Below are 25568 nucleotides of genomic sequence, written 5' to 3' on the forward strand. Positions count from 1 at the left end.
CGCTGGCTGGGGAGCCTGCGGCGCTGCAGCCTGGCCGGGAGGCGGGGCCAACGAGGCTGGGGGCGGGGCTAAGAGGCTTTAACGGAGACTCAAGGGCGCGACTGGAACTTAGGGGGCGTGGCTAGTCGGGTGAGAGGCGGGGCCTGGGAGGGGCTTGAGACTGAGTGAGCAGGCAGCGCCGTGGGGAGCCTGCGAAAAGGCCGGAAAGATGGCGGCCTCCTGGAGGCTAGGCTGTGGCCGGCGGATGCTGCGCTCTCTCCTAGGTTTCGGCGCCCGGCGAGGCCTGGGGCTGGTTACGGGGGCTGCTGGGTGGCCTGCCGGCGGCGGGGCTGCTTGGAGATGGCTTCACAGCACGCAGTGGCTGCGGGGTGAGTGGTCGCGGCTCGCTCGGCTTCTCTGTGGAGCTGAACGCTGGGCCTGGGTCAGGCAAGGGCTGTTTCTTGGAGGGCCTGCATTTGGGTGCGGGGGGACTCGGGCTCTCTGTTCCCTACCCGGGCTCTCTGATCCCTGGGCCTTCTCTGGGGACGGGGGTCAGCTGACTTGGCCGCCTGGTAAGTGCATGCGCCGAAGGGCTTCCTTGGGAGCTGGGAGAGCCTGACTGTCTGGGGCCCCCGGGTTGGTATGGCTTCCCTTGACCTTGCCTTGGAATTTGGGTGTTTGTTTCTTTGGAATGGCGCGAAGATAAGTCCCAAACGCCCTTCCCTCAGGCCCCTTCCCAGTCGCGTCTCGGGTTCCTTTAGGGTCGCCAGGCGTCCCCGTCAGGGAATAGCTGCCGAAGTTGCTGAGATTCAAAAAGCCCCTTTGGGCTGTCGTTCATTCTTGCGGCGTTTGTGGAGCGGGAGGTCTTCTCTGCGAGGCCCTCGGGTCGCTCCGCACGACGCCGGCCAAGGACTAGGTTTGTAAACGCCTCTCGCGCCCCGGCCGTAGGTACGGCCAAGCGTGAGCGTGAAAGAGTGAAAAATTAGGCGGGGAAATCAGATCATGAGGTTTATTATAGGAAACACGCATTTATTAATGATGATTGACATAATTAACAATTCTTCCGGTACTTAACCGTGTATGCATAAGGCATTATTTTTTCTTTACACGTGGGTGGGGCGGGGTCCTAGGACTAACATTTTTTGAAAGTCATCATTCTGGCACTACACAGAATGAATTTTAATCTAAAAAAATTAGGTGCAGTAGATATTTGCCTACATTCTGGGCTACCCTAGGCTCAGGGGGGTAAAAAAAAAAAAGTTACACAAAGCGACACGGTAAGATGAGTGTACACTCAGATTTCTAAGGATTTGGTGACGGGAACGACTTATTTCAGTTTCTTCAGATTAATGTTTCATAAAGTACTTAGAACAGTGTTTTCTTTTGTTTTTAACTGTGTCTAGACTTTCTTTCCTCCCAGTTTATTAACTATTGAACTTTTCCTACAGCCCCCAGAGAGCTGTCTGGGGTTGGATGAGTTTTGATGTTTTGTGTTGGTGTTTGTTGGGCTTATACTTTGAGACGGACTCACTGCCTTAGAGAAATCATGGACTAGTAAAAGCCCAGGGTTGGAAATAACCTGGGAAGAGTGTGTTTAACCTTGTCTGTAAAACAGATCCTTTTGAGGATGGTTTGGATGCTCTAGTCCTGATCGTCTCCACAGAGAAAGGGGTATGTGTTCATGCAGGTTCAGAGGTGTTCCTTAAGCCCAGTTGAAGGACGCGTGCCTTCAGAAACTCACTTAGGCGATCCTTATCTGATGTGTGGTGACATTTGACCCTCCCCCTACCCCCTCCCGGTGAACACTACCTCTGCTTGAGCATCTCCTGTAAGGAACAGGACGCTGCACCCCAAGGAAGCTGTATTCTTTTCCTAGGGCCGCCCTGTTGCACATATAAAGACCCTTGTGGTTACATTGGGCCCGCGTGGGTAATATAGGATGCTTTCCCGTGTCAAGGTCAGCTGTTGAGCAACTTTAGCTCCTTCTTAAACCTTAACTCGCCCTTGCTGTGTAACGTAACATATTCACCGGTTCTGGTTGTTAGGACCTGGCCATCTTTTATGGGGTGGCCGTGAAGGGGGGCTGTGGACATTGTTCTGCCCACCACAGAAGCTGATTGTGTTGTTGGGTAGCTCCAAGTTATTTGAAAGTTTTGGATTTTCTTTTTTTTTTTCTCTAATAAATACTGAGCCAAAATTTGTCTCCTACCTTTTCACCTGCATGCTTCTGTTTTGCCATGCTCCTGGAGCTGCAGCCCTAACTGCTGTTACAGGCCTTATTCTTAAGGTGGGTCTAGTCTTCTTGGGGAAGTAAAGAACAATGGTATGATTTCAGTAGTGTGTGTAGTGAGCTCTGAGAGGTAAGTTGAGGATAGTAAGGGAGAACATAAGAAGGTGGCAGCCCTCCTAGGCTAAAAGCACAGCAGATGCAAAGGCCCAGGTGCCAGATGTGTATTTACATACGTGACATAGCATCTGTAAACAGGTTTTCAAACTAGCCTAGGCAGTTAATTTTGAAGAGCTTCCATCGCTGCCCTTTTAGACTGAATGGCATGACTTTGAATTTAATTAATAACTAAGATGTTAATATTGGTTCTAAGTTCTTCCTGAGAAATAACATGTTAAATTTAAAATAACGTGAGGAGAAAAGTGAATGAGGCTCAACCGTTGTAGTGCTTTTGCCTAATAGACAGCTACAGGCCTTGCGTATTGTGGGTGTTAAATAAACATCTGGGGAAACTAAAAATCTGGAAAGTTACAGAAGAATACAGAGGTCCACACTATGATTGCAAATTGGCAGCCAATGAACTGGCCTGTATCATTTTAGGAGAAAATTAAATTTATTGACAACATTTACAAACTAGAAACTTTGCCCTCGCTGGTTTCTCAGTGGTTAGAGCGTCGCCCTCAGACTGAAGGGTTGAGGGTTCGATTCCAGTCAAGGGCATCATGTACCTCGATTGCAGGGTTGGTTCCCAGCCCCTGGTCAGGACGGGTTTGGGAGGCAACCAATCGATGTGTCTCTCTCACATGGATGTTTCTCTCTCTCTGTCTCTTCCCTCCCTCCCACCCTTTCTAAAAATCAATGGCAGAAAAAACATCCTTGGGCAAGGATTAATCCCAGATAGATAGATAGTTTGTCTTTTCTTGAAAATTTAAATTTAGGGTCTATATCAGTGATGGCAAACCTATGACACGCGAACTCATTTTTTTTTTGGTTGATTTTTCTTTGTTAAATGGCATTTAAATATATAAAATAAATATCAAAAATATAAGTCTTTGTTTTACTATGGTTGCAAATATCTAAAAATTTCCATATGTGACACGGCACCAGAGCTAAGTTAGGGTTTTTCAAAATGCTGACACGCCGAGCTCAAAAGGTTCACCATCACTGGTCTATATGGTGACAGTTAGTTAAAATTGAGTAACGATTGTTCTCTTTAGGTAGTAAATTACTTTCTAGTTTACCACCTTCCACTATTACTTCCCAGCCAGCAAGGCTGTATGTGCCTTGGTATATGTCATCACCTCTAGTTGTCATTTCTTTCTTGTATCTTTATCTGTTGTAGAAAGCAGAACACAAAAGGTAGACCAGGAAAAGTAGCAGAGGACAGATACTGTGTATATAGAAGGGAAGAGAGTTTTTACAGATTTAATATGAACATAAAGCATGTCTAGATCTAAAGAAGAAAGCATTAGATGTTGCTAGCCCATTTCTTTCACCTGATTATTCCCTGTAGCCGTGGTTGGCAAACTTCGGCTCGCGAGCCACATGCGGCTCTTTGGCCCCTTGAGTGTGGCTCTTCCTAAGCTTTAGGAGTACCCTAATTAAGTTAATAACAGTGTACCTACCTATATAGTTTAAGTTTAAAAAATTTGGCTCTCAAAAGAAATTTCAATCGTACTGTTGATATTTGGCTCTGTTGACTAATGAGTTTGCCGACCACTGCCCTGTAAGCATCTGAGTTTTTTTGTGTGTTTTTTTAACATATATATATATATATATATATATATATATATATATACACACACACACACACACACACACACACACACACACACACACACTAGGGGCCCGGTGCACGAAATTCGTGCACTGGGTGTGTGTGGGGGGGGGGAGAGTGTCCCTCAGCCCAGCCTGCCCCCTCTCACATACTGGGAGCCCTCAGGCGTTGACCCCCATCACCCTCCGATCGCCTGATCGGCCCCTTGCCCAGGCCTGACGCCTCTGCCAGAGGTGTCAGGCTTGGACAGGGAACCCCCATCTCCCCCTGATCACTGGCTCTGGTCCCCACCCAGGCCTGAGGCCTCTGGCCCAGGAATCATGCCTGGGCAGGGGACCCCCATCTCCCTCTGATCGCTTGCTCCACCCCCCGCCCAAGCCTGAAGCCTCTGACCCAGGCTTCAGGCCTGGGCAAGGGGACCATCATATCCCCCCAATCCCCGGCTCCGCCCCCCACCCAGGCCTGATGCCTCAGCCAGAGGAGTTGACCCTCATCACCCTCCGATCACCAATCACCGGATCGGCCCCTTGACCAGGCCTGAGGCCTCCAGCAGAGGTGTCAGGCCTGGGCGGGGGACCCCCAGCTCCCCGCGGTTGCAGGCTCTGCCCCTGCCCAGGCCTGACACCTCTGGCCTAGGCGTCCGGCCCAGGCAGCGGGGACCTGCAGTGGCAGCGGGGGGCGCCGCGATCATGGGCTTCGCTTTAGGCCCAGGCAAGGGACCCCTAGCTCCTGGGACTGCCAGCTTCGACCGTGCCCAGCTCCCATCGCTGGCTCCACCCCTACTTCCTGCTATCACTGGCCAGGGCGGCAAAGGCGCCTGATTCTCCGATCATGGCTGGGGGGCAGGGCAAAGGCGGCCCCAGGGCCGCCTTTGCCCTGCCCCCCAGCTCTTAGCTCCCCCCTGGGTTTCCGATCACTGTCAGTGGCAGGGGGCTTCTTCCTGCTTTCCCTTTCGCCTCCCTGCATTGTGCCTACATATGCAAATTAGCCGCCATCTTGTTGGCAGTTAACTGCCAATCTTAGTTGGCAGCTAATTTGCATATAGCCCTGATTAGCCAATGAAAAAGGTATCGCCGTACGCCAATTACCATTTTTCTCTTTTATTAGTGTAGATTATATATATATATATATATATATATATATATATATATATATATTTTTTTTTTTTTTTTTTTTTTTTTTTTTTTTTTTTACGGAGAGGGATAGAAAATTAGAAACATCAATGAGAGAGAAACATCGATCAGCTGCCTCTTGCACACCCCCTACTAGGGATGTGCCCGCAACCAAAGTACATGCCCTTGACCGGAATCGAACCTAGGACCCTTCAGTCTGCCGGCCGACACTCTGTCCACTGAGCCAAACCAGTTAGGGCGGCATCTGAGTTTTTGCTAGCAGTTCAGTGACAGGCAGATTCTTTGATAAGAATTGATGGTACAGTATTTCTGCCAAAGCATGAATACCATTTTAGGCCTGATCCTTATTAAGTGCTTCTATGCTAATACTGATAAGACTGATACTGTTCTTTGAATTGTTTAAATGTGGCAACAAACAGAATAGCCAAAGTAAAAATAAGATTTATTACAAGGATATGGTAGCACATATATGAAGTGCTGTTGGTCCATGGGGGAACTATGATGATTTCATCCATTTCTTCTATGGTTCCCAATGTCCGTCTTTCTCTCTTTCTTTGATTTACTTTGTTTTTCTTGGTAAACTTGCGAATCTGTTTACTCATTGCTTTCCTTTCTTTATAATGTCAGCTTGTCTTGCCTTAATGCTGATTCAGGCCCTATGCCGCACGCTCTTTCAGTTTAGTTTAAGTGGGCACTACCTCTTTGATCTAATTCCAGATTCCCTGGAGTGAAGCTGTTGACCCATTGTAGGCTAATCATACCAGAGCACATAGGGCAGATTCTTTCAAAGGCTGTGGTTTGGACATTTTCTTTTTAAAAAGGAAGTATGAGTTGGGAGTCACTGATTGGCATATCTGTTACTATGACAGGTAGATTAAAGTACAACAGTAGTGAAGTGCTTCTTAATTTTAATTGTTTCTAGGGTAAGTAATGGCTAAGTATGATTATCTAAGCAAAGCAAATCTAGGCTAGCCAGTAGTTGAGAGACGCCCCTCCTTTTCTCCCTGACCTTGTGGGTTTGTGTTTAAAAATAACAAAAACAAAAGTAAACTTTTTTTTTAGATGTTAGATAAGTTTGGGGAGAAAGTGAAATTAGGTAAATTTATTGTAGAAAGTTAACATCCTATATAATAAAAGCCTAATATTCTAAGTGTCCAATCGGCCATTCAACCAAAGCGTAATATGCTAATGATATGCTAAGGCTGCTCAACCGCTTGCTATGATGTGCACTGACCACCAGGGGGCAGACACTCCAACCGGTAGGTTAGCTTGCTGCTGGGGCCCGGCCTATTGGAACTGAGCTAGACAGGCTGGACACGCCTGGAGCCCTCCCGCAGCCCCTCCCCGCTGGCCAACCTCTCCGGCCCCAATCATGCACCAGTGGGGGTCCCTCAACCTGGCCTGCACCCTCTAGTAGTCCAGGACCCCTCAGGGGATGTCGGAGAGCCGATTTGGGCCGGTTCCCACAGGCCAGGCCAAGGGACCCCACTAGTGCATGCATTCGTGCACCAGGCCTCTAGTGTAGGCTATAAAAACAAAGGTAATGAAAACCACTTAGAGCAGCGGTTCTCAACCTGTGGGTCGCGACCCTTTGGGGGTCGAACGACCCTTTCACAGGGGCCGCCTAAGACCATTGGAAAAGACATATATAATTACATATTGTTTTTGTGATTAATCACTATGCTTTAATTATGTTCAATTTGTAACAATGAAATTAGGGGTCACCACAACATGAGGAACTGTATTAAAGGGTCGCGGCATTAGGAAGGTTGAGAACCACTGACTTAGAATAATATCACCATCTAGATATATCTATTATTGTCATTTTGGAGTATATCCTTTCAGTCTTTTTGTACAAGCTGAGCAGGTAGTAGAAATTAGATTATGCCATATATACTGTTTGAGGCATCTCTTACATGTTTTTGTACCATGCCAAGACTTATAAATGCTATTTTCATACAGACGGTTATGCATGCATTTTCTATTCTCATCCATTGATATTTTCAATGTATTTTTATTACCCCTTTACTCCATTCTGCTTTATTTTATTCAGCCTGCAGGTGGCAGAATTGTTTTCTTTGTATGGAAGTTTTAAGGGTTCAATTAAACTTAATGAGTTCTTGCCTTGAAAAGAGAGGTAATTAAATGAGCAGTATCTCTCCCTATTAGAGAAGCAAATTAATGTTAGGAACAGGGAGCCATACTAAGAAAGTACTGGGTAATTTCCTTCTTCATTGGTCTATCTGCATTTCATGATTTTTGTGTTTGGATTCTAGTGGTATAAACGGGCCAGAATAACTCTCGAGCTGTACCCTGTATAAACTGCTGACTTCCTTAATTACTCTAGTCAGCATAATGGAGCTAAGATCTGCTTCATGTTAGCCATAAAGCAATTTGATCTGCATTTGTATGCGTATATTATCTTTTTTCTTTTCTTTTTTAAATCTGGAGAACTTTTAGAACTGATCTAGATCATCAATTTAAAGCTTTGATATACACGTAATTGATTTTGCCTGAAGTAGAAGTGTTTTGCTCTTAGGGCAAAATAAATACTTTAAGGAATAAGAAACTAGAATTTTATCCGTGTACTGTATTTGATGTGGAAGGCAGAATTATGCTGTAGAAAGATTGGAAGAGCAAATTTGAAGAAATGTAAGAATTGCTTAGAGAACTGCTATACAATTCAGTGATTGAAAGATTGCTTGTGTGCCTGATGTAGCAGGTAAAGCAGCAATATGCTAAGCAAAACAATTTAATTTTTTGTGTCATTCATTTGATGAAAAAGAAAAAAGATTAAGACAGTTTGAATGACTTCAGAGACTCTACTTTTAAAATCAGCATATAGCCCTGCTGGTGTGGCTCAGTAGTTGTTGACCCAAGAACTGAGTCGCCGGTTGCATGCCCGGGTTGTGGGCTCAATCCCCAGTAGGGGGCGTGCAGGAGACAGCCAATTGATGTTTCTCTCCCTCTCCCTTCTCTCTCTAAAAATCAATGAAAATATATTTTTAAAAATTAAAAATCAAATCATAATATATATTTAATTTACATATAATCTGAAAATGTGCATTACTGTAGTTACTTTGAATATTTTTTAAATTGCTACAGAAGGACAGACTTTATTAGCCGTTCGTGTAGTTTGTTAGCTTGATAGAAAGGAATAGACCACTAAAATGACTTCAAAGGGATTAAATTCTAACAAAAAATTGGGGTATTTTTTAAAGTTAATTGTGGCGTTTTTACTAATTGAAATAGCCTGAATGACCAGCAGGAGGGGAGGAGGGGGGGGGACCACACTTCCTTTATTCTTACCCAAGAGTGTGCCCAGTTTTTCATAGGAAATATAACTTGGTGCACATTTCAAGGCCTCCTCAATTTGACAGGAGAAGGGTAGAATGTACTGCTTACTGGGATGAAAAGGGAAGCTATATTTGATTTCTATTAAGATTAAACAATATTAGGTATAGGTTAAAATTCTGAGAGGCCTAGAAAAGCCCACATACTATCTCTGGAATTTATGGCAACCATAAAGGGCGGATATTAATTATGTGCAGCTCTGTCACTCAAAGCCGATATTATGCTTGTATAATTACTTTTCCACTGGAAAAATACATTTGAAAAAGATGTGTATAATGTTCCAGTTGAAAGAGGATATATATTAGAATGAAATATGTACCATTATTAATAAATTAATGCTTATGTTTGAAATTATTTTCCAACATGACAGTTTGAGGATAGATTGGTTAGATTAATCAGAAAATACAAATGGAGGAAAAAAGGAGACATATATAATAGTTTAAACAATAAAGAATTTTTAAAAAAGTAAATACATTGCACATTTTACTTTCCACAGTAAGCCAGTATGATCAATCAAAAGATATTACTGAATAATGGAGATGTCTAAAATGTCTGTCTTTGTTTTTTGTCACCTTCATTTCAGAATAAGGGTAGTGATTTATTACACAGTTTTTATATTTTATTATTATTAAGAGAAGCAATTTCAATTCATCCAAGGCTGGCTGTATTAGGAATGATTATATTCTTTTTATTTTAAAATAGGAACAATTTTGTGGCTTTTGATGTGGTAATTTTGAAAACAATAATAAATGCAGAAGTTTTATAATATAGTCCTTAATGTCAGGAATAATGGAAATGTGAAGGTCTGTTAGGTGAGAGATTATAATGGCAGAAAAAATCATAAAACAAATATGAATTGTATCATGGCAGCTAGAACCAAGATGTAAAAATATTGAAGACAGACTTTGTTTTGAGAAAATTGATTTAGTGTTTGTCATAAATTAGAATCTGGACTCAGAAGCAATGAGGTCCATTTATTTTGCTTCTTTGAAGTGGAACTCTATTTGATATAAATTTAATATGTATGTGCCTATGAAATATTCTCTCATCATGCCAGCCTTGACCTTTTTCTTAGAAGCAACAAACTGGGATTTGTTTTAAGCTGTCTCTTTCAAGGAGTGGCTGGCCTCTTATCATGGTGCTATTAGATTGTAGGTTTATTTATATTGGTTTTCATTTTCAAAACCTAATTCTCAAAAATTAAATGCTCAGGCTTAGGCTGGCTGGACATTCTGTAGGCAAATGTGCTTCTTTGTTTTTCATTACGCCATGTAAACATTTTCATTTCATGTAAAAAGTGAAAAGGTGATATATGTACCTAGAGGTACCCCTCCAAGTAGGCAGTTCTTAAAAGAAAATGAGGAAAAGACAAAGGCAAGTCTTCACTCAGGTCTTTTTCCCAGACCTTTAGAGAGGAAGGGGTGAAAAGGGACAAGGACAGAAGCTTCCTTCCAAATGCTTCAGAGGAATTCCTTTATCATGAAGCTGTTGGAACTCTTCATTTGAAATTATAGTAAAATTCCTTCAGTTTCCCAAAGAAAATAATTAACTTCATTTAATATTAGCGGTAAAATAGTCCACATTTGAAATATGGTAGCTACGCAGTTGTGTTTTGATTGCTGAATAATCTGAGGAGAGAATAGGTTCTATGAAAGATTTCATGGACTATAATTTGTTACCATGGCTACTGCTAGAGCTGGAGCATGCTGTTAACAATTTTATCAGTATAAACTTTATATAAATTGTGATCTTGCAGCTGTGTGCTCTATGAACATGGTCCTGTTTAGTGGGTGACTATTGGGAAGCACATCTGGGCAAATATATAGGGCATCTCCTTTTCTGATATCTAAGGAAAAGCTGTGCTTCATTGAGAGGTCACCCTGGTTTGAGTCTACCTTTTTGTATCCCCAGTTGAATGGTGTGGTATGGAACACAATCTGAGGTTAATTTAACTAACCACTTAGGTTCACTTGCCTGGTCAAGCTTGACAAAGCATACCTTTCCTTTCACATATACTAGCAAGAACCTGTGATTCTTGAATAATATAATATTAGAGGAAAATAAAAACACAACCAGTTTGTTAAAGTCTAATCTTGATTATTTGTTGTAGGTTATCAGAACCCTAGATACTTTTTCTTGTCTTTCTCTTTGATCATTTTATTTGTAAATATTTTTTTGCATCAACAAAAAGGGATGGAGAAAATGAAACATAAACCAACTTTTCTATTTTTTAATCTTATAAACATCTGGCTTAAAAATATGCACAGAGTACTGGGGAACTATGAGAAAGGAGTTGAAAATATTCAAAAAAATTTATTTTTAAAAAGTTGAGAATTTCATGTTTCTATACTATTTCCTGGATACTTAGTTTGACCAGTTGGGAGTCTTTTCAACTTTGGAATATTTTCTTTCTCAAATTGAATTTGATATTAATTTACTTGAACTTTCTATTGATGCTTTGTAAGGTGCATTGTATGTTTGTGGCTAATCTTTCCTTTTTTCAATTTTAGCTGATCCTATTAAGATACTAATGCCATCCCTGTCTCCGACAATGGAAGAAGGGAACATTGTGAAATGGCTGAAAAAGGAAGGTGAGCAAGTACATTACTACTGTCTTGTGTTATTTGATTATTTTTAAAAATCAGAGGCAGAGCAACATCGAACAGACTGTCAAACTACAGCGGGAAGGCTGGGGAAGGTTGGGGAGGGGGGGCGGGGGGCGGGAGTAAGAGATTAACCAAAGGACTTGTATGCATGCATACGAGCATAACCAATGGACACAAGACACTGGGGGGCATGGGAGGCTAGGGGAGGGTCAAGGGGAGAAAAAAAAGGGAGACATATATAATACTCTTTGTAATACTTTAAGCAATAAAACAATTTTAAAAAATCAGTTGTATTACATAGTACATGATAAATGCAGTAAATTGGGTTCCTCTTCTAGTTAAGTTTGTTTAAACAAAATTTTTCCATGTTAGTGTAGCAGAAGTTTTCTGGGTTCAGCCTATAACCTTCCATAAGCTGAGAATGGTAAAATATTTTAAGGTTTTTTTCCTCCCAAGTTTTAGTCCTTATACTTAACTTTTAGTTTCAACATCATAAATTTGTTTCTAGAATTTGAGAAAGACATGTCATATAATTGAAACAGCCAGTGCTTCAATAGGAAGAACATTGAGTATTTGGCTCTGCATGGCTGTTGCCATCATTTAAAATTGTTATCAGTATCTAAGAAAGTTTCATCTTTATAAAAAAAAATGTAATTACTTGGAATCTATTTTTAAATTTCCTTTTCCTGATAAATTGCAGAGCTTTGGCTATTTCCATGTTCAGTATGATAGAGTGTTGGTATCATTAAATAGTAATTGAGACAAGAACAGCCTTTCGGGGTTACTATAAAAGATTAAATTTTTTCACACTTTGAGAACTGATAGGCAAGTAGATAAGAGGATTCTTTGGACCACATTTATCTCTCAGACTTCTAGCTCACTGGTGATCTGATAAGTTATTCACAACCATTATATGGAGAGTATGATGAAGAGCCAAGAGACAAATTGTCTTATCATTCTGTTCTTTTTTCCTTTTGATTACAATGTGCGATTTTAGATAGGACAAGCCAAGATGTACTTTAAGCCCATGGAGCACATTTTCAAGGAGATTGCTCTTAAAATTCCATGTCCTGTTAACTGAGGAGGAATGTTTCTTTGCTAATACACTACAAATAATTGAGAACAATATTAATCCTTGGTTCTTAATAATTCACTGGCTTCTTTTTTAAGTTCACCGCCTTTGTGATTTAATTGAGCATAATTTGCTTTTAACATTTATGTGCTGTACACATGGGTATGATTGTATATGTCTAAGTATGTTTAGTACTTGATAATTTATAATAACTTGGTTCAGTCATTCTGTATTCAGATCATTTATTTTCTGGCAGCAAACTTTTTACATACCTTTTTCTCTTAATAGCTATGTGTTTAAAATTTGTCTTGAGATCTTATTAATGTATGATCACCATTGTTTAAAACAATGAGTTTAGACCTTTAAACGTTAAGAGAATTGAAATTTTTTTCATGAAAAGGAAGTGTTGTATCTAATTATGAATCTGATTTGTTTTGAAGAGAAGGTTAATGTAACTTTTAATGGATAGCAGTTCAGTCTTTAAATTTTCTTGAAAATCTAAGACTGTTATTCACAGCTACTATTACTAAAGTCGTGTGTGTGTTTTAAGGCAAGGTAATAGTGTGCAGTGAAAAGAATGCTGGCCTAGAAATCATGGTTTGTCTTCTGGGGTTCCCACTCTGCCATGAAATATCTGGGAATGAGTTGAACTAGATGAGATGTAAGGTATATTCCTGGCTTTAGAATTCTCTAATAACTTAATTTCATTTTCTTGTTTTTTTAAGTCACAAAAACATGCAAATAATATAGCATATAAATTATTCCCATCTTTGTTGCTCTAATGACTGTTTGAAAAGTAGTTTTAGAATGAGTGTTAGAATACTTCATTTCCATCTGAGGATTAAGTAAAGAATATGCATCATAAAATTAGTAGAGAAAACACTTCAGAAGTGGTAGGTAACACAGCATCTCTTGAAAGGTGAGTTGAGCTGTTAATGTAATCCCACAAGTTTGTTATTGGGGTGGAAAGTGTGCTTCTGACATTTTCGGTTTAATTAAAGGTCAATTTTGTTAAAAATTTTTTTAAAAAAGAAAATGTTCTTGTTGCCCCTTTGGTGAGAGAATTTTTGAGTGGATGAAAAACATTATTTTCTTTCTTGAGATATTTAAGAGCATCTTATGAAACACTGGCACAGAGCCAGGCTGAGACAGTTACGTGGAGAACTTGGCCACGTGGTGTCTGGAACACACGGAGTGTGCTTCTTCAGTGCTGGTCGCTGCTGCTGCTCTCGCTGTTACCTGTCTTCCGTCATTTATGTGGCTATTCCTTCTGTCATGGGACTGGGAATGTTTAGGTAGTGTTGTGTTCGTTGTGAACTATAATATAGTGTGTAAAATTCAGAAGTAAAGCTGTCTTGAAGGAGTTTGTCACTGAAGTGTTATCACTTGGTACCACTAGAAGTTGTATGGGTATCTGACATCTGCTGCTAGAAGAGGCTTTGATTTTTATTTATTTGGGGGGTTTTTATAATGTGTTTGTGGTGCTAAAATGGAAATTTTTTGAAATGGTTATTTCCCAAATATCAATTTTTTCAGTATACTTCTATTTTAACACAGCTTTATTGAGGTATAATTTACACAACATGACATTTACCTTTTTTAAGTGTACAATTTAATGACTTTTAGTAAATATATAGAGTTTTGCAACCATCATCACAATCCAGTTTTAGAATATTTCCATCACCTCAAAAGATACGTATTGCCTGGTTGCAGTCCCTTTTCCTACATCACTAGACTTAACCCAGAGCTGCTTTTTGTCTCTAAAGTTTTGCTTTCGGGACATATGTAAATAGAATCTACATATACTACCATAGATAGATAAGATAGATAGATAGATAGACAGACAGACATATAGATAGATATATATAGTCTTTTGTGACTGACTTCTTCCATTTAGCATGATTTTAAGGTGCTTTCATATTGTAGTGTGTATCAACAATTCATTTATTTTGTTAGTAAATAGTATTCCATCACTGCTTTTTTACTCCTGTTAGTATTTCTATTATGTCGTTATTTTAAAATTGGTGAATGGAATTTTGGGTTACAGTATTATTCAGTAGAACTTTTAGTGGTGATGGAAATGTTCTTGTCTGCATCATCCAGTACAATAACCATTCACCACGTAGGTCAGGTACCTGTAATGAACAGTGCAATCTATAATAATAAAAGTGTAAAACACTAATTAGACCAGACAGCCAAATAACCTTCCGGTCGTCATACCACAGCAGTGGGGGCCGAGGCAGAGGCAGTAAGGGGCAATCAGGCAGGCAGGCAAGCAATTAGGGGTGATCTGGCAGGCAGTCGAGTGGTTAGGGGTGATCAAGCAGGTAGGCAGAGTGGTTAGGGGCCATCAGGCAGGCAGGTGAGCAGTTAGGGGCCATCAGGCAGGCAGGCGAGCAGTTGGGGCCATCAGGCAGGCAGAGTGGTTAGGGGCGATCAGGCAGGCAGGTGAGTTGTTAGGAGCCAGCAGTCCCAGATTGCGAGAGGGTGCAGGCCAGGCTGAGGGCCTCCCCGACGCGCCCCACCCACCACCTCCCCACCCCCCCAACCCCCCCCCCCCCCCGCACGAATTTCATGCACCCGTGCCTCTACTAAAATATAAGAGGTCAGGAGAGTGTAAGGGAGTTATCACTTTACCTAGCCATTTCCTTCTCAAACTGCTACTCATGCCCTCAGCCCTCTAGGCAGAACCTCAGATGGCCTAGGAGCCAGATTGCCTGGGGTCTTGGGCCATGCAAATAATATCTTGTGTCTGATTAAATGAAAAGAGTTGGCAGACTTGCTTACTGGGGGCTGTTCCTCTAGCTTCCCACATTGCTGTAGGCACTGATTGGGTGGAATTGGCATTGCTGCTTGTTTGTTTTTACTCTTCTTTCCTCTGATTAGGGACTTCTTGAAGCAGGTCTAACTTACTATTTTTTACTGAAGTGTCTTATACAATGTCTTACACGTAAGAGCAATTAGTAAATATTTGTTGAATAAACAGTTGAGTTACTTTTGTCTCTAATCATGGTTGTCATGATGGTTCAACATAGCACAAAAGTATTTTTTTTCTTTAATGAACATTAAAGTAGGTTTGATTTACTTGGTTTTACAGATAAAAACTAACTCGCCCCTGCCACAACTACTACACACATCTTTTTTTTTTTAATCTTCACTCAAGGATTTTTTTTTGTTTTATTGATTTTAGAGAGAGGAAGTGGGAGAGAAACATTGAGGTGAGAGAGAAACATCGATTGATTGCCTCCCATATACACCCCAATTAGGATTGGACCCAAAACCTGGGTTTGTACCCTGACCAGAATCAAACAGGTGACCCTTCAGTGCAAGGGATGATGCTCCAACCAACTGAGCCACACTGGCTAGGGCTACCACACACATCTTTTAAATGAAGACTTTTATTCTTAATTTTTTTCAGAACAAAGTTATTTTATAAAAGCCACAGGATATGTTTCATTAATAACATAAACACCACCATGAACTGTGTTTCATCAAAACTCTACTTCCTACCCAGACTGTTTAAAGAGAAAGGGAAGCCTCTTTATACTCCGTTCCTCAGCTCTGGCAGCTACCCATCGGGACAAAGGAACAGGATGATGACGCTGGCTTCGGTGCTGGGGAGCGGCCCCCGGGCGGGCCTCTGCTCTGGCCCCTCCTGGGGCCCGCACTCTTGCTCCGGGCCCGCTCCACCTCATCTGCACCACGAAGAGTTGGCACAGGGACACTGCAAGGCTGTCATCTCTTTCTGCAACCAGTCAGCCATCAACATGGCTGCTGAGGAACCGCCTGTCACCTCACACCGACCATGGTGCTCTGTCCTAGCTTCTCATCTTCTCTCGACTATTAACTTATAGACAGAACCGTATCTTACTGTTGTATTTATACCCAGTGCTTAGTATAATGTCTTGTACATGAATATTTGTTGACTGATCTGTTTGAAATAATAGGGTATGGACTAGGGAGGTAGAATGAGTCTTGGTTTTTGATGGTTATTAATAACACACCTAACATTTTCATGGAATGATGTTGCAAAGTATTATTTGAAAATGTGTGTGAAGAGTTAACATAACATTTCCAGTTCTGTGATTTTGTTTTTAATATAGCTGCACATTCAAAACTTTTTTGAGAGTCAGAGAGATTATGTAACTTGGTCAAGAGCTTAGACTCAAACATGTCTGAGTTGGAAGAGTTCCTTGTAACTACTCTGCTTTGCAGCTTTTCTAATTACAGTGCGAAATTGTGGGGCAAGGCTGCACTGAGTATATTTGGAATCTTCCTGGCTCATTATTGGATCTCAGAATTTTCTTTTGGCATTTACATTATGTTTGGTTAATTGGTAGATAGAACCTTAGTTTCATGATAAATTAAGAGTACTGTGCTCTTACATAATAAGATGCTGTTTTAAATGCAACAGTTTGCTGTATACCTTCTGAGGAAATGAGGATGTGTGAAATTATTGTAATTTTTTTTTCTAAAGTGTTTTAATCTCAAACTCATTATCTGTAAGGTACTAGCCTGGGGAATTAGGTAGACTATAAAATACTTAAGATGTGTCCTGTTCCTATTGTGAAGATGCCCATAGTCTGCTAGATAGAGGGAAACCTAATTTTTTAAAAAAGTACTTAATAGTAGCAACATAACATTTTATAATGCAATTTCTGATTCATTGCAAATAAATTACAACTATAAGAATTCAGGAACAGGAACAAAATCATTTAGGTTGATCTATGGCTGAAGTAGAGTTTATGGGTGATTCTTAAAGGATATTTAGAATATGGAATAGGTGAGCTCAAGTGATAAAACATTTTCTCTTTTTCTAGGTCTCTAGAAGAAGTATTTAATTGCTAGGTTGCCTGGTTCAGTTTTTTTCCATGGTTACAGCAGAAACATAAAGGTGTGATCTTTTCCTTTTGAAGTACAGTCTATTTTAACTACTAAAACATCTGTCTTATAAAGAAGTAAGAATGTATAATCTGTTGCTGTAGCTTTCTTTGTATGACATGTAACGAACAGTCTTCTTTTAGCTGATTCCTACTTGCCTGACCATCCTAATATCTCAACCCTTCTCGGCTACTGTTAGGAAGACCCTCCAAAGTTCTCTGTTTTCTTTTGCCTCCAGGACTTTGGGTATGTTGTGCCTTCTGCCTGGATTACTGCCCATTTACTTCATTATCTCCCCCTCATCTTTTCAGGCTCAGATTAGATGTCCTTTACCTTCCCAAAATTGAAATAGATGCCCATTCTTAATATACCCATAGCATTCTGAGTTCACCTAATCTTATTGTAATTTCCAATTAACTTTTCACTAGAAAGTAAATAAGCTTCTTGAGGCCAGAAATCTTAACTCCTCCCCCACCCTTCAATTCTGTATCTTCAGTGCACTAATGCGTTTTCAATAAATGTTTGTTCAGTAAAAAAAATCTCTTTGGAGTCAGACCAAGCACCTTTTCTTTTAGGGTGTTCACTAAATATTATCTAACAGATGAGTTTATTTCATCTATACAGTATATATTGGTGGTTCTGAACTATTTTAACTAAGGTATTATAACCACCTCTGTGAAAATTTTGGTGTGCAATGAAGTAGTTTCTGTACAGTGAACTTTCCGGGTATATTTGTTTTCTTAGTATTTTAGATTTATCTTCATGTTCTTCTATTGAGTATGCCTATTAATAATGTTGTACCAACTGTTTTTTGGTGTGTGTGTGAGGGGTGTGTGTTAGGGTTTTGGCTGGTGATATGGGCTGTGAAAGATCTCCCAACCGAGAGAAGAGATAGTAAGAGAGAGGGAGTTGATTTTACTTTCCCCAAAGGGGAAAGGGCCAGCTCGTTGTTAATTAGTTCAAGGGCAAGAAAACAAAGGGCAGCCTCCTTTTTTAAGCCCTGACTGTTGCTAAGCAACAAGGAAGGAAGGATGGAAGGAGAATTTGGGACCTGAAATTGAGCAGATATTAGGGGGGGCTGTGGTTTGTTTTATTTGTTCTTCAGGAGGCAGCCCTTACAGATGTCCTAGGGAGGTGTCATAGCAGTATTTTTCCAAGCCTGTAAAACATGCTTAGAGCAAAAGTTATGAGGCTTTCCAAAGAGGCTTGTTTGAAGTGCAGTGGGAAAGGGAAGTTTGTACTAATTATCCCTGAGTTGTAAAAACAGCAGGGAGGAGGTATTTGCAAGCATGTAGCCTTGAAAGTAGCTTATCTTGTCTTGCTATTTGAAAAGAGGGGCTGTTTGAATCAGAGGAACTAACAATCTTTGGGTTTAATTACCAGATACTTCTCAAAATTGTGGAAAGCCGTAACAAAGAAAAAGCAAGCCCTGCCCCCCTTTTCCTAATAGGTGATCTGTATGTTACATATTTCTTTTGTTCCTTATTCTTTATTGTTTTTGTTTTAGGTCTGTTATAAGCCACATTTATCATATATTTTTTTAAAATTCATTTTGATAACCTCTGCTTTTGGTAGGTAGTTTTAATCAATTTATATTTATTGCTGACACATTTGAACTTATTTCTACCTTTTTGTTTTTATTCTTTTTTGTTTTTCTTGTCATGTGTCTGCCTTCAGTTAGATGTTCGTTTTTATTATTTTCTGTTTCTTCAGCTTTTTGAATTGTATAGATATTTCTATTTTTCACAGTTTTTGGTGTACACTATTAAGTTTTTAAGGAACATATTTAATTAAATGTTGCCAATGAAGTCTAGAATTATTTGGTATTTTTTCCTCCTATCTTTATCAAATTCTTAGCATGCTTTAATGATCATCTGAACATTCCCTTATTCATCTTATTCCTTTTAAAGTTTTCAGCTTTACACATTTATAAACACTCAGAAATAACCTTTTAAATGATTAATAGTTAACATTTTTATCAACTTCTCTGCTAATTGTTTCTTGTAGCCCATGGGTTGCCTCTGTGTCCACTTTTCTTCTTGATGAACTGTAGTTTGTAATAACTCATCAATAGGTGATGTTTTCTTAGCCTTTATATGTCTAAAGAATATTTTTTCTTCATTCTTAAATGATGGTTTGGCCACATGTAAAATTCTAGACAGTTATTTTTCCTCAGCTTTTTGAAGATATTTCTCCATTTTCTTCTGACCTCTATAGCAGCTGCTGAGAAGTGTGCTCTCAGTCTGGCATCCCATTGAGGTAATCTGATTTTTTTCCTCTGAAAGCTTTTATTATTGTGTTTTTATTGTTGATAGTATGCAATTTCTCTACAGTGTATCTATGTGTATTCATGTTTATACACTCTAATACTTTTTTTTTCTGTTTAAACTTTTATCAAGTTATTACTTGCCAGAAAGCATAAGCTCAGTTCATTTTTATATATACATATATTTAGCTAGAGCAAGATAGAGAATATTTCCAACAAGCTGCAAGGCTCCCGTACCCCCCACCCAGTCTATACACATAGATAGCCATATTCTAAACTCAGTCAGGACTCTCATTTTGAGGGTACAAGTCTCTTCATTTCTGAGAAATTCTCAGTAGTTATCTTTTCATATATTGTATTGCTTCTCCACCATTCCCTCCAGTCTCTTCCCTTGGAACTCCATTAAACAAACATTGCAACCTCAATCTATGTCTAATGCCCCTTTTCTATTTTTTATCTTCTTGTCTGCCTATATTAAGTTCCAGGTAGTTCTTATGCTATCTATAATTGACCACCAGCTCACTTCACTATGTTCATCTAGAATACACCCCATCGATTGTTTCTTTTTATTTCACTGACTATATTTTTCATTTCCAAGATTTCTAATTAGTGTTTTCATTCTACCTGATACTATTTTATTTCTGTACATTATTATTTTTTCTATTTCTTGTTTTTGTGATGTGTCCTTTTTTTTCTTTTATATCTCTGAACATCTTCAAGATACTTATTTTAAAATCTTTGGTGGGTCTCACTGAACGGATTGCATCTGAAATGAGTTTCTGTTTTCATGGTTTTTCTTTCTTAGCAGTAAATTTCGTCATATGTTTTTGAACTTTGTTTTGCAACCTACTTTTGAGTGAAAGGTTTTGTGTTTTAATGTCTTCCTTACCTGTCCCCTACTCTTCCCTTCCTCTATCCTCCAATCAGGGATTTTGCTATTGATATTAGAGATATTAGCAGGTATAGTAGTGGAGCCAGAAGGTGGCTTGGCTCTGTTCCTGGTATTGAGGCAGAGTTTTTGTTCACCCACCTTCCAAGACCCACAGTTCTCCTTAAAGCCACAGTCCGAGTCGGCAGGCAATGATCGCCTCTGTTATCAGCATTCTATTATAATGAGTAGAAGGACCCTGACCCAGTCCTAGCTTTAAGTTGAGAGTCTGATTCGAGTCCCCTGGCTTCATGAGGCCACTTTTAGTTCCCTTTACTCTAAGAGCAACTACTACACTTTACCCCCAATCTGCTTCTAGATCTAGAAACCAGCCAGTCAGGTCCTGCTCAACATTTTTGAGTTTCCCTATTGTTTCTGTTGCACAGAAATGTTTCTTATTTGACCTCATTGTATCTTTGATTATCTTTCTTTTTGCTTAATATGATTTGTACATTTATGCTCTGTAGTGCCAACAGATTTTCTGAACTCAACCTACGATGTTAACCCAGAAGTGCTATTAATTGTAAAACTTTTCTCTTCATGGATTAATAGTCAAATTATATTATAAAGGAAGGAATATGGAGTCTGGAATTGATTTGTTCAGAGGAGGATGTGCATTCATTGCTATTCACTGTATATTCATATATACTCTTACACACACACATGCAAACATTCATACATACATGATGAGAATTACTTGTAATTCCACACCCTAGAAATAAACACTGAATATTTTGGTATTTAGTATTCATGTTTTACAAACATATACACACACCAACTCACATACTAAAATTCATATTTTAAAAAACAAAACAAACCCAGTCTTGTTTTGTAGGTGAAGCTGTGAGTGCTGGAGATGCCTTATGTGAAATAGAGACCGACAAAGCTGTGGTTACCTTAGATGCAAGTGATGATGGCATTTTGGCCAAAATAGTGGTAAGTTTTTATTTTGATTGCTTACAACAGATGAAGATTTCTTAAACGTTAAGTTCCTTGAAATAAAGTTATCTTTTATTTTTACCTCTTTATTTATAGTGTTCTATTTGCTGCATAATTTTAAATTCAGGTGTATAAAATATTTTAGTGGTAAGGTTTAATAATAGCCCGTGATGATCAGACCACAGAGAACTGTCTCAACCTCAACAATAGTACTTGGTGTTTGGGTTTGCTAGTGGGGAATGAGAAGCATTCTGGCCTGAGTGCTGAGAGAAGGCTATTTGATATGGAATTTGAAAACAAAGCAATAGGGTAAAGCTTAGAAATAGCAATTTTGAAGTTTGTAGTTGGTAAAATAAAAAAGAAGGAATGTTTTATCTTATCTCAGGAGAATGATAAATCCTATCTTTATTGCTCCCTGAGATGCCCAGGACTGCAGGTATATAAAGCCGTCATCTGCTCAGCTCCTTCCTCTAGACAAGACTGTGTAAAATGTCCTGGGAAGTCTTGTCCATAGGTTTCATAGTCACACTCACTGACCATTCTTAACTCATTCTCACAATTTAGACACTTTTATAATTTAAAATACATATTTATATAAAAATATAAAAATGTGGGGATAGAACAGTGATGGCAAACTTTTTGAGCTCGGCGTGTCAGCATTTTGAAAAACCCTAACTTAACTCTGGTGCCGTGTCACATATAGAAATGTTTTGATGTTTGCAACCATAGTAAAACAAAGATTTATATTTTTGATATTTATTTTATATATTTAAATGCCATTTAACCAAGAAAAATCAACCAAAAAAATGAGTTTGCATGTCACCTCTGACACGCGTGTCATAGGTTCGCCATCACTGGTATAGAATATTTCACATACTTGAATATAATTGAGTTGACAGTCTTCTGTTGATACTATATGTTCTGTTCCATGAGCATTTTTATGGAAAATACGCTTGTGGATCCAGCAAGACCAGTCATTTCCTTTAAATCTAAATCTATATCCTATATAATAAAGATATAATATGCAAATGGTTATTACGCTATCACGGATCAGCAGAAGGGTGGGGCAGTGAGCTACAAGCAGGCGGCGGAGAACTATGGGAGGAAGCAGGGCAGCAAGCTATGGTGGGGGGGGTGCCAAAGGGAGCTACAGGAGGGTGGGGCAGCGGATGGAGAGCTGTAGGAGGGCATAGCAAGCTTCTGGCTACCAGCGGTGGCGGAGAGGTACAGGAGGGCAGCAGAGAGCTATAGGAGCGGGCAGGGTAGCAAGCTGTGAGGGGGGGAGCTACAGGAGGGCAGGGCAGCGGGCGAAGAGCTACTGGAGGATGGCAGCGAGCTACTGGTGCACAGATTTGTGCACAAGGCTACTAGTCCTATAAATGAAAGGCTAATATGCAAATAGAACGAATGGCGGAACAACTGGTCGAATGATGTGCACTAGCCACCAGGGGGCATGCATGGAACATGGTGTCGGCCGTGGTGGGATGGTGGAGCAGGTGAGTGGGGGCACCAGACCAAGGCAGGGCACTGGTCGCTGTCATCAAGATGAGCCTCTGGTGGTTACTGAAAATTCTTTGCTCCCATGCACTGGGGTCCCACCCAGTGCTTGCACCTGCTGCTGGCGCCAGCCCCGCTTGCACCCATTGCCAGTGCCGGAGCCGCTGCTCACACCCGCTGCCAGCGCCCAGCACTGGCCCCAATCACTCGGCACCATCAGTGGGTGAGAGCAGTGGTTGCCGGCCTCGATCGCCCCTCAGGGCTTCTCCATCTCCCCCTGCTCCTGAGGGACAATTGGGGCTGGCAGCCAACTCTCACACCCATTGCCAGTTATGGCCCCACTCACACCCACTGCCAGCGCTGGCTGCAGGTGCAAGCGGGTCTGGTGCCATCGGTGTGTGTGAGTGGCAGTGGTGGGAGTGTGTGAGTGGGGCTGCCGGCATACAGGATACTGGGGGCAGCGGCAGGAGGGGCCGGGCAGGGGCGTGAAGGATGGGCTGAGACCTGCCTCTGTGCCCACTGCAGCCTTTCGGCCCACAGTTCCTTTCAAGGTGCACAAATTTGTGCACTGGGGCCCTAAAATATATATTATATATATATATGGCTAATATACAAAGCGTTCCCTCAGGAGTTCAACCAGTAGTTCAGTCGCTTGCTATGACATGCACTGATCACCAGGGGGCAGCATGGAACAAAGGGAGGCCCCTCCTGGCAGCAGGAAAGCCCTAATTGGCCTGATTGCCGGCCAGGCCTAGGGACTCTACCCATGCATAAATTTCGTGCACCAGCCTCTAGTTTAAATATATGCAGTTGTTTAATAAAAACATTTCTAAAAGCTTTTCTAAAAGAAAGGATTTGCTGAGCCAAATTCTAGCCAGAAAAAGAGCCAGGTCCTATGGCAGAAAGTCTGAACCGCCACCAGCAGTGCTGGATGAAGACATGGCAGCTGTCCTGGAGTTGAAGGACAACAGTTTGGGGAAGAAGATATACATTGTTTTGAAAGAATTTGCTTTGGCTGTAGATAAAGGGGGTGGGGGACGGTCAAGAAGAGCTAGTTCTGAGCTAAATACATAGTCCCTAAGGATGAAGTGTTTGTTCCTGTGGATCGGTTGTGGGTCACAGTCCAGAAAGTTCTAGCATCAGCAAGAAGCGGAGGCACCGGTGTTGGGCTATTTGGCTATTCTCTTTAAATAATCCCAGACAGTCACCTTGAAGTTCAGTCAGTTTCAGTGCACACTCAGGAATGTAAGCAGTCTTTTGTTGGTTTTGCCCGGCAGTAACCTCTCCTGTTTCTTCCTTCCACCCTCAGGCCAGTCAGGTTACTTAACTCATCTCCACTAACCACTGCGCATGCTCCTGAGTTCTCACTTAGGAGTTCTGAAGTGTTCTACTTTTAAACAGAAATATATTTAAATAATTGTTAAACTTACTAATTATATTTTAATATCAGAATCAGAACACTGTATTTACTAGAACTTAAGTGTAATGAACTCCCTTACACAGTTTCCCTGTTGGAAATACTGCTGACGTTACTGTGTCTCTTGACTTCACCTACTGTCCTTGGGTACATGGATGAGGGTAGGTGGCTGTTTTGCAGGTGATTTACGTCAGCCTACAGAGATGTTTCTGGTAAAAAGGCCCTTACTGGGGTTCATGTCTTGGGACAGAATTCAGCCTTTGAGTATTGTGGGAAAATAGTTTACCACCTTTGTCAGAAGCCTTACCACCTTTGTTTCATATGTTGCTCTTTACTCTTCGGTTCTTCCAGCCTTATTGATACTGGGCCTTAAGGCGTGAATTTCCAGCCTCTGCCAAAGGACACTCCTCTGCAGTCCAGTCTTGATCCATGTTGAGTATATTTTTTATTTTAAAAATCAGTAACTTGCCCTAGGTGGTTTTGCTCAGTGGATAGAGCGTTGGCCTGCAGACTGAGGGTCCCAAGTTTGATTCCAGTCAAGGGCACATGCCCCAGTTGTGGGCTCGATTCCCAGTGTGAGGCATGCAGGAGGCAACTGATCAATGATTCTCTCTCGTCATTGATGTTTCTATCTCTGTCCCTCTCCCTTCCTCTCTGAAATCAATAAAAATATATTTTAAAAAATAATAATAAAAAAATCAAAAACTTGAAAATACCAACACCATAGTAGTAATAATAATAATAACAACAACATCTCTTATATTTATGTAGTGGTTACTAGATGTCTGGCACTGTTTTGTATCTTATTTCAAAGTCATTTATTTCTCATGACAACTCTGAGTAGCTACTATTATTATTTCTGTTACAGATGAAGAAAGTCATGGTGAGACAACTTTCTAAGGTCACCCAACTAGCAAGTAGCAGAGCCAGAATGAAAACTGAGGGAGTCCCTAAAAGACTGGAGGGAAGGCTAATACATTAAATGACAGGTTCCAGATCCAGTATTTCAGTATTAACCAGCAGTTTTATCAGGACTAAGTATAAAAATCCTACACTTCATATTAAGAGATCAGTGACACAAGAGAAGGAGAGAATTTTATCCAGTAAGCTGGTGCGTGGAAAAAGAACTGGCTGATTGAAGTGTCCTGGAACTCCAAGTGCTCTGGTGGAATTGAGCCGTCCCAGTGCTAGCCCAGCGGGAGCAGTGACAAAGGCCACCTTGTTTGGTTTCTAAGCACTTTGGAAAGAGCATTATTTACTCTTCTTTTGCCGAGTCTGCACCAATTTTAAACATAAGCACACTAGTCTACAGGAAGCTAGCACACTTCTCAAAGTTCTCTTATTTCTCAGGGATAAAGAAAGCCAGAGAAATGATCTTAACTTCACTTAGTGATTTCCATGACTTTAAGTGGAACTCTAATAGATATTATTTTAACTTCTGTTATATATTCAAGTTGTGTAGTAGCATACACTTGTCCAGTATATTTGGGTA

The 25568-nt window shown here is 40.5% G+C and overlaps 1 protein-coding gene across 1 annotated transcript in view; it reads left to right on the forward strand.

The window, feature by feature from the left end:
* The first annotated feature begins 162 nt into the window (after window positions 1-162).
* PDHX (pyruvate dehydrogenase complex component X) overlaps window positions 163-25568 on the forward strand; it is a 42484-nt gene continuing 17078 nt past the window's right edge. Inside the window, exons 1-3 of the mRNA XM_081100434.1 lie at window positions 163-368; window positions 10981-11061; window positions 21059-21159. Coding sequence (XP_080956560.1) covers window positions 209-368; window positions 10981-11061; window positions 21059-21159 — 342 coding nt within the window. The 5' untranslated portion in view covers window positions 163-208. The remainder of the gene's footprint in view (window positions 369-10980; window positions 11062-21058; window positions 21160-25568) is intronic.

Source organism: Myotis nattereri (genome assembly GCF_964212035.1).
Source record: "Myotis nattereri genome assembly, chromosome: 9".
Classification (NCBI taxonomy): domain Eukaryota; kingdom Metazoa; phylum Chordata; class Mammalia; order Chiroptera; family Vespertilionidae; genus Myotis; species Myotis nattereri.